The sequence below is a fragment of the Phoenix dactylifera genome, chromosome 9, assembly GCF_051530095.1.
Source record: "Phoenix dactylifera cultivar Ajwa chromosome 9, Ajwa_hap1_PhDact_Kaust_v1.1, whole genome shotgun sequence".
Taxonomy (NCBI): Eukaryota; Viridiplantae; Streptophyta; class Magnoliopsida; order Arecales; family Arecaceae; genus Phoenix; species Phoenix dactylifera.
In genome coordinates this window covers 24543088-24554767 of record NC_143198.1, presented here as the reverse complement: position 1 = coordinate 24554767, position 11680 = coordinate 24543088, and the positions used below count along the sequence as shown (strand labels likewise).

The 11680-nt window shown below is 41.3% G+C and overlaps 1 protein-coding gene across 1 annotated transcript; it reads left to right on the top strand.

Annotated features, from left to right (window-relative positions):
• The first annotated feature begins 486 nt into the window (after nucleotides 1–486).
• LOC103717082 (LOB domain-containing protein 41-like) lies at nucleotides 487–2007 on the top strand. The gene is made up of 2 exons (XM_008805329.6): nucleotides 487–871; nucleotides 966–2007. Exons 1-2 carry the CDS (start codon nucleotides 682–684, stop codon nucleotides 1748–1750), a joined length of 975 nt encoding a protein of 324 aa, XP_008803551.4. The 5' UTR covers nucleotides 487–681; the 3' UTR covers nucleotides 1751–2007.
• Nucleotides 2008–11680: the final 9673 nt, after the last annotated feature.

Here is an 11680-nt window from a genome sequence, read left to right as displayed (position 1 = left end):
TCGGACGGGAAACATGAGGGTAGATAAGCACGAGGGGAAGAAAGAAAGTGTGGGCGTGGGAAAACCGCTGGCGAGTCCAGTGGGGCGCCCACAGTCCTGGGAAAACCAGCGACCCCAAAACCGTGGCTTTCGCAATTCCAGAAAACGGGGAGTGGTTGGTGAGAGACATAGAGCGGGGGGCGTTTCCAGGCCTCTTTCCCGGAAATGTGGCGATACGGCTTCAGTTCAGCCTCTCATACGAACGTGGGCGCCACACGCTGCTCCTTCCGTTATCCCCCAATTTTTTTGGACCCTCCTCCGTCCCCCACCCATGAATGACTCACCAACGGACGTAATTTAGTGGATACTTCGGGCGCAAAACTAACCTTATTACAACGCGCGTTCCGCACGCCTCCAGGACCCAAAACTTTATTTTACACCCAAATCCGCTTTGAGAAACCACCGGCTACTTCACAAACCCGCGGCTCCGGCCAATTATAAAACCCTCCCATCCCTCAAATCTTTTCCTCACTGCCCCCACCTTTTCCCCTTATATATATATATAGACAGCTACCTCGAGCTGACTCTAAGGAAACCCAAAGAAAGCGATCTTTCGATTCCAGATTGAGAGAAGAAGGAGAGAGAAGAGAAGGATTTTTTTTTGGCCAATCATCCATCCAATTCAATTGGTCGAGCGACAGGATGAGGATGAGCTGCAACGGATGCCGGGTGCTCCGCAAGGGGTGCAGCGAGAACTGCAGTATCCGGCCGTGTCTTCAGTGGATTAAGAACCCCGAGTCTCAGGCTAACGCCACCGTCTTCCTCGCTAAGTTCTACGGCCGTGCCGGGCTTATGAACCTCATTAACGCCGGCCCCGAGCACCTCCGTCCTGGTACGTTCTTGCTCGTTCTATCATTTCCTTCTTAGTTATATTGACGAGAGTTTTGGGGACATTGAATTGATGAGTTTGGTGCTGTTGGGTTCAGGAATATTTCGATCACTGCTCTACGAAGCTTGCGGACGGATTGTGAACCCGATCTACGGCTCGGTCGGCCTGCTGGGGTCCGGCAGCTGGCAGCTCTGCCACGCGGCGGTGGAAGCGGTGCTCAAGGGCGCCCCCATCATGCAAATCCCCTCCGAGACCGCCGCCTCCACCCCTGTTCCTCCCCTTAAAGCCTACGACATCGACCATGTCTCCAAGGATCCCGACGCTGCCGCCCCCGTTCCTCCCCTCAAAGCCTACGACATCCGCCATATCTCCAAGGATACCGCCGCCGCCGCCGCCGTCTCCCGTGCCGCCGCGGAGCTCCACAGGATCTCAAAGTCCCGGACCCGGTTCAAGCGCCCTGCTGCTGCGAAACGGAAGCCGGGAAGCGTATCGGTCGAGGTGGCCGAAGCGGACTCGGGCCGGGAGTGTAACCTGAGCTGGCCCCGGTGCTACCCGGTCGACTTCCAGCGCGCACGGAGCCACGAGTCAGCCGCGAGCCAGGCGATCGAGCCCACCACCGCGGCGGCCGTCGGCGGCGGGGAAGGGGATAGCCGGGAGAGCGAGAGCGCGTTCTCCGGGGAGTCAGTTGGCGCGTCGCACGTGAGCCAGGGCGAGCCGAACCTCGGCGAGGAGAGCGAGGTGGGGCTGGAACTGACCCTGGGGTTCGAACCGGTTGCAAGGGCCGGCCGGACCGTCCGGCCCGCGGCGGAGTCGCGGTGCGTCGTGAGCAGCTGGGGAGCCGACACTTATCGGATGGATCTCGGGCTCGAGCTGCCGGCATAATGAAAGATTACGCAATCTAGACTATATCACATATATAGTGAAGAAGAGGAGATGGACGGTTTCAGCCTTGTTTGTAGGAATTTGTCCGTTTTTCACTCTCCGAATTAGGAGAGAAAGGAGGCTAAAGGGCTCGTTTCCTCTTTTGTTCTTTTTATCTAATTCTGTATGTATGTTCATACTTATAGCATTTCCGTACATGTGCAGTTTGTATGACATAAAATATATGGAGAATATCAGTATTTTTTCTTTCATATAAATGGATTTCTAAGTTTAGATAGTAGCACCTTACCTAAGTTCTAGGTTACGTTGATGGGCGTTATCTGGGCCATAGTTTATGGGAACGATGCTGCCATGCTGATGCTGATGGTCTCGCTGTGTTTGGGTTTCTAATTTAAGCTTCAAAGTGGATTCCCAAATCTGGAGCAATTTTGTCAACTTACAGCGGTCACTCGAATCTGTCTTGCGGTAGGAACTAATTCAGATTCCAATTATTTCCAATTATTCCTTGACCGGAAACAATCCTTCACTCCTGTAACGATCAGCGAATTAATAGAATTTATGGGTTTAATTATGATATACTTATATCCGATACCAAATATCGGCATGTAGCAAAATCAAAATTGCAACTTGTGACAAATTAGCTAGCCATGAAAATTAAGACCGGTCCAGTTTCTTGTCTAAATTGAGATCTTCTATTGGTCGGCAAAGATAGGAAGAGAGAAACCCAGGAAGGGTTTGCATGCAACCGGAAAAATTATATCCTACGTCATTGTGTGCATTATAAGAGCAATTCAAGATAAGGTGGGGGAGGGCGGCAGTGATTTAAGAGGGCGCAAAATAAATAGAGTCCATGGAAGCGAGATGCAATGCTTGGTATGGCGCATGATGACGCTATGTATATGGTGTAGGATATAGTTTTTTTGGGAAACCGGCGACGCGCGGCTTTGCGGAAAGGCAACCGCACGATGCATTGAACCGACAAGGGAAGGGGAAGTGGGAGGCAGAGTGGCGACAAAAAAGTGAAGTAGAAAAAGAGAAAGCCGGCACAGCCCTATTACTTGGATCTGAGAGGCAATATTATGTGTACGATTTTTATTTTTTTTTTTCATTTGAAAAAATATGAATGCCGTCTCCATCTTCCCTCTCCGGGCCGTCGAGGTGAGCATTTTTTATCCATCAGAGATTTCCGGACTAGTTGGCAGATTTACTTATTGTTAAAAATCTAAGACGAATTAGAGTTTGTCTGGAAAGTAATAAGCATGATAAGTTGATAAATATATTTTTCATCGGTCATTGTAGCCGCTAAAATATGGGTCGAGGTCGGTCACCGCCCTAAGATCGACCGAAACCGAAAAGAAAGGCGGGATAGATAAGAGCTGAAGAGTGTATTCAAAGCGCGCTAGCTCTACTCCTCTGCTTTGGAAAGTGCGAGATTAACTCGAAAAAAAGTCCACTTTGTTGGGAAGCACACGATAATTGCCTGATAATGGCTAGTCATGCTGAGTTGGTATAACTACTGTCGAGACTATAAGTGAAGCTGTTTTAATGATCCCTAGGGTTCATTTGGTTTGCGGAAAAAAAAGAGGAAAAGTGTGATCAACGGAAAAGTAATAAGATGCTTCTTATTTGATTGGAGTTTTTAAAGAAGAGAGATGAGAAAGTTGTATTCCCATAGAAATATGATTCCCACATTTCATGAGAAATGCTTTCTCATGAGGCGGAAATCACTCCATTTTTATTTTTCCCAAAAAAACCCTTCAGCATTAAAGACTTAATTTTTATTAACGGCATAATAGAAATTATACATAATTTTTTCAGAAAAATGGATGACCAACCAAACATAAGCACTTTGTAAATTTATCACTTTCTCATAATCAACCAAACATGTCAAAGGTACTTTTCTAGGCATCCTCTTCCTAGGAATTTATTTCTCAAGAATTATATTCCTAGGAGGAAAAATGCTTCTCGCGAACCATTAATCCACCACTAATCCAACTAGGCTAAGATATCAGTTTATTCTGAAGTCATTCATCTTAGCTAAGGCAGAAGCTAGAGAATTAGAATAATCCGAGGTCAGAATGGCCAATAGCTATAATATAAATTTCTTCAATCAAGAATTGGACCGACTAAAGTAAATCTATGAGCAAAGTCATATGCTTCAGTCTATTACGATAAATTGATTCCCAAACTGCTATATAATGGAGTAGTATTAGGGCACGTCATGAAGATTTGGTAAAATTGACAGCAATCCGAGGACTATATGCACCACCATGTAGCCATACACATACACAATCACAATCACTTGTTTCTATAATGATATACCGAAATGAGTGCTCGATAAATGAAGCCTACGGCGACCAGCACGACCACATGGTGCATGCATGCAGGTAGGTATAGTTTCTCTGCTAAACTTTATTTTGATATAGAATTAGGTATAGCCTATGGGCTATACTGGTTTAGAAATTTATCATGGATAGGCATCGGGAAAAAGTTGAGCGAGGTGAAGTCGTGTTCCGGTTCTCTTACATGGCAAGGGACGATGACAGCGCGAATAGATATCCAGGCACGGAAATCAGGGGGCGATGTTCTTGGAATATTAGGTGGTAGGGTCGTCGGTTTGTGAAAGCATCAATCTTTATTCAAAGCTTTCCCAAGTCAGAGCACTGGTTTTCTATAAAACTGGACACAAGCAAAGCCGTGGGAGGGCGGCGGTTCCCATGGAGTTGGGCACTGACTTGGAAACGTGACAGGGGAATCAACTTACCAATAAAACGGTGGGCGTTTTGAATGGAGAATATGATAGACTTACAAATTTTACTGTACGATCTCTAGATTTCATGTAATTACTCTAACAAAGTCCTTTTTTTATATGTTTTAAAAATTTTATGGAGTCAGTATATTTTCGAAAAACTCAATATCCACGGAGTTCAGATCCTCTCGTCTTTGGGCAGCTCCCTTGCCCACAAAGCAGCACTTAAAAAAAAATAAAGGCTTCCTTTTCAGTCACCTGATTCTTTTTTTCTTGAAAGTTCAGAAATTTCATTGTTCAAAATTGCTGGTTTTCTATGTATATAGATCTCATTGTAATGATAGATTTTTTTTATAAAACTGACGATAAAATGTGTTGAATTGCTTAATAAACAATCAATATTACAATTGTCTACCTGCATGCGCGCACGCACACAAAAATTGATGATATTATTTCATTTCATTGGCATGATTAGATGTTATAATTGTGAGGTCCAATAGTTTCATATCGAAAAAACTCATTTCAGAGTCTGGGCGTATGAGGCGGGTGTCTCCAAATCCTGCAGACGCGTTTTGAGTGGAAAACAAAATCGGGGAGAGATAAAGGATGCTTGTGTGAAGCCCCGGAACCAAACAATATCTGGCAGGGAAGCCTCGTATTCCCCCCTCATGTGGCCCCTACATGGGCACTGGGTGCCTCACCCCTCCCGCTTGTGAGCGTGATATTTGGTATCAAAGCCGAAGATGGCTCTTGTCCGATTGTGGGCAGGGTGTGAGGCCCAATAGTCCATCCTACTTCGGAAAGACTTGTTCCAGAGCCTGGGTATATGAGACGGGTGTCTCCAAATTCTAGAGATGCGTTTTGGAAGGAAAACAAAATCGGAGAGGGGTGAAGAACGCATGTGTAAGCTCCGAAATCGGACAATATCTGGCAGAGGAGCCCCGTGTTCCTCCCTCATGTGGCCCCCACGTGGGCACTGGGTGTCTCACGTGCCTCACGGAGGCGGGGGCGTGACAGTAATCATATTTCAACTTTATAATAAAAAATAGAAAATGTGACATAAAAATAATGCATGCAGTATAAATAGTTTGATATGCTTCTAATTTGGTGTCATCCAATTTGGCTGACATAATTTTTTTTTTTTTATAACCAACCCATTTAAGATTTTTTTCCCTTTCTTTCCAAATTATGCTCCATGATTGACAAAATAAAAAGACCACATTATTGTGTGTTATTAAATTGAATGGATGCAACCGCTTATTCACCATGCCTTATTTTTTGGGCACATAAAAAAATTGTAAGATTTTTTTTTTTTTTTGCCGTTAGATAGCAGTAGACCATAAGATTCCTTCTTTTGACCATTAAAACGATTAAGTACCTATGACCTAACCTCATCATTTAACAACAACAAGAGATTGGTTCTAGTATGTATGTATGTGTGTGTATATATACATATATCACATAAATGTTTTATTTTTAGTGTTCTACCATGTAGCGAGATTTATGACGAAAAGCCTTGCAAGTTAAATAAAATTGTCAGCCTTAACCCACGAGGTGGGGGTGAAGAGAGAGAAGTTCAGAACCATGAGATGTATGATTCATGAATGCTATTCATCTCTGAGCTATGTGACAATAAATGAACGAATGAATAGGATAAATGAAATTGATCAATTATTTTATACCCCAATTTCTACATCATCAACATATATAACTCTTTCCTTCCTCGTTAGTACCAACAACGACGTGAGAACATTTTATGAGACATTCTAGTTTGAAGATTTCTTTTGGGAGACCAATTTGTGAAAAAAAGAGTTTCTATTTGAATTTTCATAACAAAGGCTTCTAGGAAAATAGGTTCGACCTAGTCAGTTTTTTGACCTTCTCATGATCATTCTTCCTTAAGAAAGACTTTGCCTTGGGTTCCTTGATTTTCCTTGATTTATGCTCCTGGAAACTTATTTCACGGTTCTTACAACAAATGTTCACTAGATCATATACTTTTCTAAATTTATTGCTTGCAAATATTTACTGTGATATTACAAAAGAAAATCACAAGATCCAAGAAAAAGTTTCTTGATAATAAGTTGTTTTGATCCAGACCAGCATAATGCTAAAAAATCAATAGATCACAAGAGGTGTCTTCTCTACCAAAACTAAATTTAGCTTTCATTCCTCGTTTTTAAATCTTCATGAATTTTGAAATGCTGCGAGTTCTCCATCTTTAATGCACTCTCTGTAGACCGTTTTAATTGAAACATACCCTCATTAGTTATGATTTCGTCTGATATTAAAAAAACAAGTGTAATGCACCAGCTATGTTTCCTCTCACACTTCTCTTATTCATCCCATATGTCTTGCAACCATTTTAGTTTTACAAGTTTGATGCATCTCAAACCCATATTAGCTTGTCTTCTGGTTTTGTTTTCTTTTTTTAAAATACTTTTACGTGCATGGTTGTCTGTATGCATGCATATGTGCCGGACTAAAAGATCTCATATACATGGATTAACCTAAGCATTGATGCAACACAATATCCCTCAATCGGACTATGGTGATTTGTGGCGCTGACATGGAAACAAGTTGATACATATCATATAGAGGAGTCCAATGTCTACGTTGACTAAAGTTTAGTACATAGAATGTGGTTAAAAGGAGTCCAATGGATATATTTAATTATTGCATTGCAAGCCTAAAGTTTTGCTTAATTTTATTCCGTATGGGACTAGTGTTCTAACTACTCGTCCCATGCATTTCGTTGCTACCTAGCTCTCAAAGTACTTAATTTATGCTCCCTTTGCTCCACTTCTCCAACTTATGCCTTACCGAAGATATACTATTCTAGCTTTATTAAAAGCAGAGAGGTTGGAACAAAAATCATATAGGACATGTACTACAGAATATCTTATGAGGCGGAACTCTTATTTTGTCATGTTTTCTCTAACGCCCATCTTAAAAAGAAAATCCAAAAGTCAAATAAGAATGACTCCTGCTACTAATGACTCCGTCAATCTCGTAACTTAAAAAAATAAATAAATACGAGATGATTAATAATTTGGTATGTATCATCTGGCCATGTAGTGTATACTGATAAAAAAATATGTTCTAAAAACTGTGTATCGATTTACCTGGAAGTGTATATTAGATCACTGCTAGGTATGTACCAGATAAGCTTATAGTATGTTTTAGAAAGTCGATGAGTGCGTATCACCGACCATGTAATATATATTGATGAATATGATATTCTGGAAGTTGTATATTAATTTGCTCAAAAGTATGTATTGGATTGCTAGATGACTAATTTGCTAAGTATGTATCGAATTACTAAATAACTAATTTACTAAGTATGTAGCATCTGAACGTGTACTGTGTATTGGTGAATATTATTTTCTAGAAATAGTGTATCAATTTATCTAGATGTATATATTGACTTGCTAAATAATTAATTGGCTTGATGTGTAGTACTTAGCTATGCAATTTTTTTAAATTTTTTTTATTTTTTTAATCACAGAACCAACAACTCCATTAGTAGAAGGAACCTATGATATTTGGGTTCCTTTTTAAGAAAAATATGGTAAAATAGAAAGTCCACCCCATACTTTTTTTCTCGAGTGTCCACCCCATATGATGCTACTGAATGCATAAAACTTTCCACCAAGAGCTAATGTGATTGGTCCCTCTATTAGATGAAGGGGTGGCGTGCCGACCAAGGTTATAGAGCAATTAAGGTGAGCTCGTATTGTATGCACACAAAAATAATGGAAGAGAAACCATGGCAATGCTGGACAAGAGAAATAGGGCCTAGCTCATGTGAGTGAGGTGTGATACATATGGGTGCATGGGTCCCATTTCCTACTTCATAGGCTAGCAATGAGGCTTCAACTAAAAGAAACAGAACACTTAATTTGCACCTTGATTTCATTTGAGGTGAAACATATTTACGGAGAAGTTAGTATGCCAACCATACTAGGACTACATTACGATACTTCGTAGCTAGTTCAATTTTTGAATTTATTGTTTTCTGATTCATGTGAAATTGTGAATGTATCTATGCATATTGGTATACAGTAACTAATTTACAAAAACAAAAAAAAACAAAAACACTTCCACAGTCAGCATTGATTGTATAAACTAAATAATTAACACCAAATCTATGATATAAACAGTCTAGTCTGGTAATTCTTGAAATGTCAAAGATGTACAAATCACGAACCAATTGTAGTTGCGTGCATGTTTCTAAAATATGCGCTTTCGTCGTAGTAGATGCATTGAATTGGATTTTTGCCAGCTTCCTTGAAACTTAGCCTTTCGGTGGCACCGAGCGCGTAATTCCAAGGCATGTGATACGTACGGGAGCATGTCATTGGGTTTTCCATGGTGCAAATTTTTTTTTAAAAAAAGGTTGGTACTGAGGCCTAATCTAAACGACAAAGAGGACCATGATCGTAGGAATGTAATAGTGCCAATTGAACTCTCCAACGGAGATGGTGATACAGTAAACCCCTCTTAAACTTTGTGCCACTTGGAGTTGTAATAGTACTAATCAAGGGACAAAAAGAAGGAAAAACCTATAACCACCTAATCGCCACTTTGTTTAAGATTAATTTCGATTAGTAATAATGACGCATTGCATTGCATGACAGAATAGTTCAATATGTAGCAAAGAAGTTAGGCAGCTGCCCTTGTTCGGAACATTGAATAGTATGCTTATAGATTTGGATGAAGGAATTCAAACTCTATGGGCCATTTTATGTTACAACCAGCACCATGGAAAGTCACCGAGTTGTTTCCCCCAAGCTCTCTACCTTGTATTAAATACCTGAGTTCCACATCCTCTCCTCGTATTTTTGTCAATTTGTTTACATCTCTTCCTTGTATATGTAACTTCTCTTGTGTCTATTTGTTTATTTGCTCATGAAAATTGTGCAGCCGTGATCACATCTATTGGTCGACATAGGCTAAAGTTGATACCTAACTTGTTGGAAAAGCATCCATCGTGCTTGTCTCTTTCTTTATGTCATGGGAATAATCTGCCTTTCTTTTTTGTTAAATGGATACTATGGGAAATGGAAGATCTTTTTCTGAACCAAAGAACCTGAAAACCTATACTTCAGAACATTTATTTTTCAGGTTTTATACGTCTCGATTTTACAAAACATAGTTTTGAGAAAGCAATCAAACAAGCATTTGCCAAAAAAAAAGCTCAAAACATTCTTGATTGTTCTATGAAATATAGTTCTCCCTATAATAACATTTCCACCCTGAACCTAGGACCTCTCCCCAGAAGGAGAGAATGCCAATTGACGGGACCAAATGTAATTAGCAATCACCTCTTAGTACTTACGGGATGTATCAATATAATTTGAAGGATTCGCCTTCTAGTAGATTTATATGGCATATACGATGATGTGACGGATAGGACTAAATTAATTTTATGTATTGATGAATAATTGGAGAGTAAGAAATTGTAGTCCCAAGGGAGCAGCATCAATGGGGAATGGATGAGTTTTGGATCAAGTTCTTAGCTGCATTAGTCAATTAGGTCTTTTCAACTTCATTAGGTTGAACTGTTACAGGACAATATCTGCCGTAACTTGCAATAGGGTTCTACCGGAGCTCGAGCACAAAGAATGACAGCCAAGCAAGGTTTTTGTACATTGGCGAGTGCTTAGAAAAGCTATGTGCTATTTCTAACCCAATCTATGAACAGTGCTGGGCAATTGGGGTGATGGCTACAGACTACCATCTCATGCAATCACGGAAGTGATAAACAGCAGCATCTCTCGATTAAGTATTTTGTAACAAAAAAAAAAACAGATCAAAATTCTTCCAAATCACAAATTTCCATGCAATCATGAGATATGACAACAATCTACAAAGAGGCTTCTAATGAATAAAGAATCCTTCACAAAGATTGGAGTCTTGGAAAGTAACCTAATGAGGGGAATCCTCAACACTGATACTGCACCAAAGAGACCAATCACTTTGTTTTAATAGTATTGATTACATGTGACATAAGCAGGCCTTATTTTGATGAAAAACAGACAATACTGCACTCTTACTTTTATTTTTATTTTTTTATTTTTATTTTTTTGAGTATAGAGACTTGCAGTGTATCCTTTTAGTAAATTTTTTTTTAGCACAAACAAGTATTTTGCACTATTTTAGTGTGAATACATCCAAAAGAAGCGGAAACAAAATGTCCTTAAATACTCTAGGTACATCTGCCCCATAAGTCTGCGATCGTCCATCGAAATGATCAGCCACGAAGGAGGCCATCAGTTTGAAGCTTTATTCGCCTCCCAGTAAACGTGCCTCATCCCAAAGGAGATATATCCTCTCGCCAAGCATCAAATGTCCAGAATCAGGAGATGTGACCCTACATCCCTAGCTCAACTTTGGATCCAGCCAATCACCATCGCCGAGTTATCCTCCATCAAGATGGTGTCGGCCCTCAAAGTACGCCGCGCATAGCTAAGGCTAGCCCAGGCACTGCTCTAGGCACTGGGTTGATGAAAATCTAGCACCTGCCTATAGTTACTCATGACAAAGCTCGCTCCTCCCCTCCTGCCACCATCCAATACACATATGTCGAAGTTCACATTGAGGAAACTCGGGGGTGGGGGCTCCTAGGTGATGAATACCATCCGAGATGCTACAGAAGCAGAGATAAAGTTTCAGGTGCCTCGGGCTATCAAAGATTCTCTTAGAGGACTAAAGTGGGAGATCTCCGCAATTTGTACCTGAGCCCTCTCTACTACTATCCTCGGTGGCTGGCTACTCTCGCCAAAAATTTAGGTATTTCTAGCCAGCCTATGTGGTTTGCAACACAAGCCGCCAAAATACTCTCGGCCTGAGGTGTGGCCTACCCAGTCGACTCCTCAAGTACTGAAGGAAGGAGTCCCCAGGGATCACCGAAGGGAGTACCTCTAGAGGGATGTCAATCAGCCTCTATATTCGCTCCTCTCTCACACACTGGAATGCTCATCTCACATCTACTCATGACGACTCTGGTTGGCAGACGCTCTCAAACCACCTTCGTGTATTTGCAGGATGTCTCATCCGTAGAAGCAAAGTATCCATACCATAGAAGGCTTCGCAGCTATCCAGAGCTAGCGCGCGTACTCTGATTCTCTTCTACGAATCTACAACTCTCTTTACTGAGCGAGACTCTATCCAGATCT

Bases quoted from the DNA above. Each gene is read 5' to 3' on its own strand.
- LOC103717082 (XM_008805329.6), top strand. From the start codon at position 682: ATGAGGATGAGCTGCAACGGATGCCGGGTGCTCCGCAAGGGGTGCAGC. The intron at 872-965 runs GTACGTTCTTGC...TGTTGGGTTCAG, and splicing joins CCCCGAGCACCTCCGTCCTG to GAATATTTCGATCACTGCTC.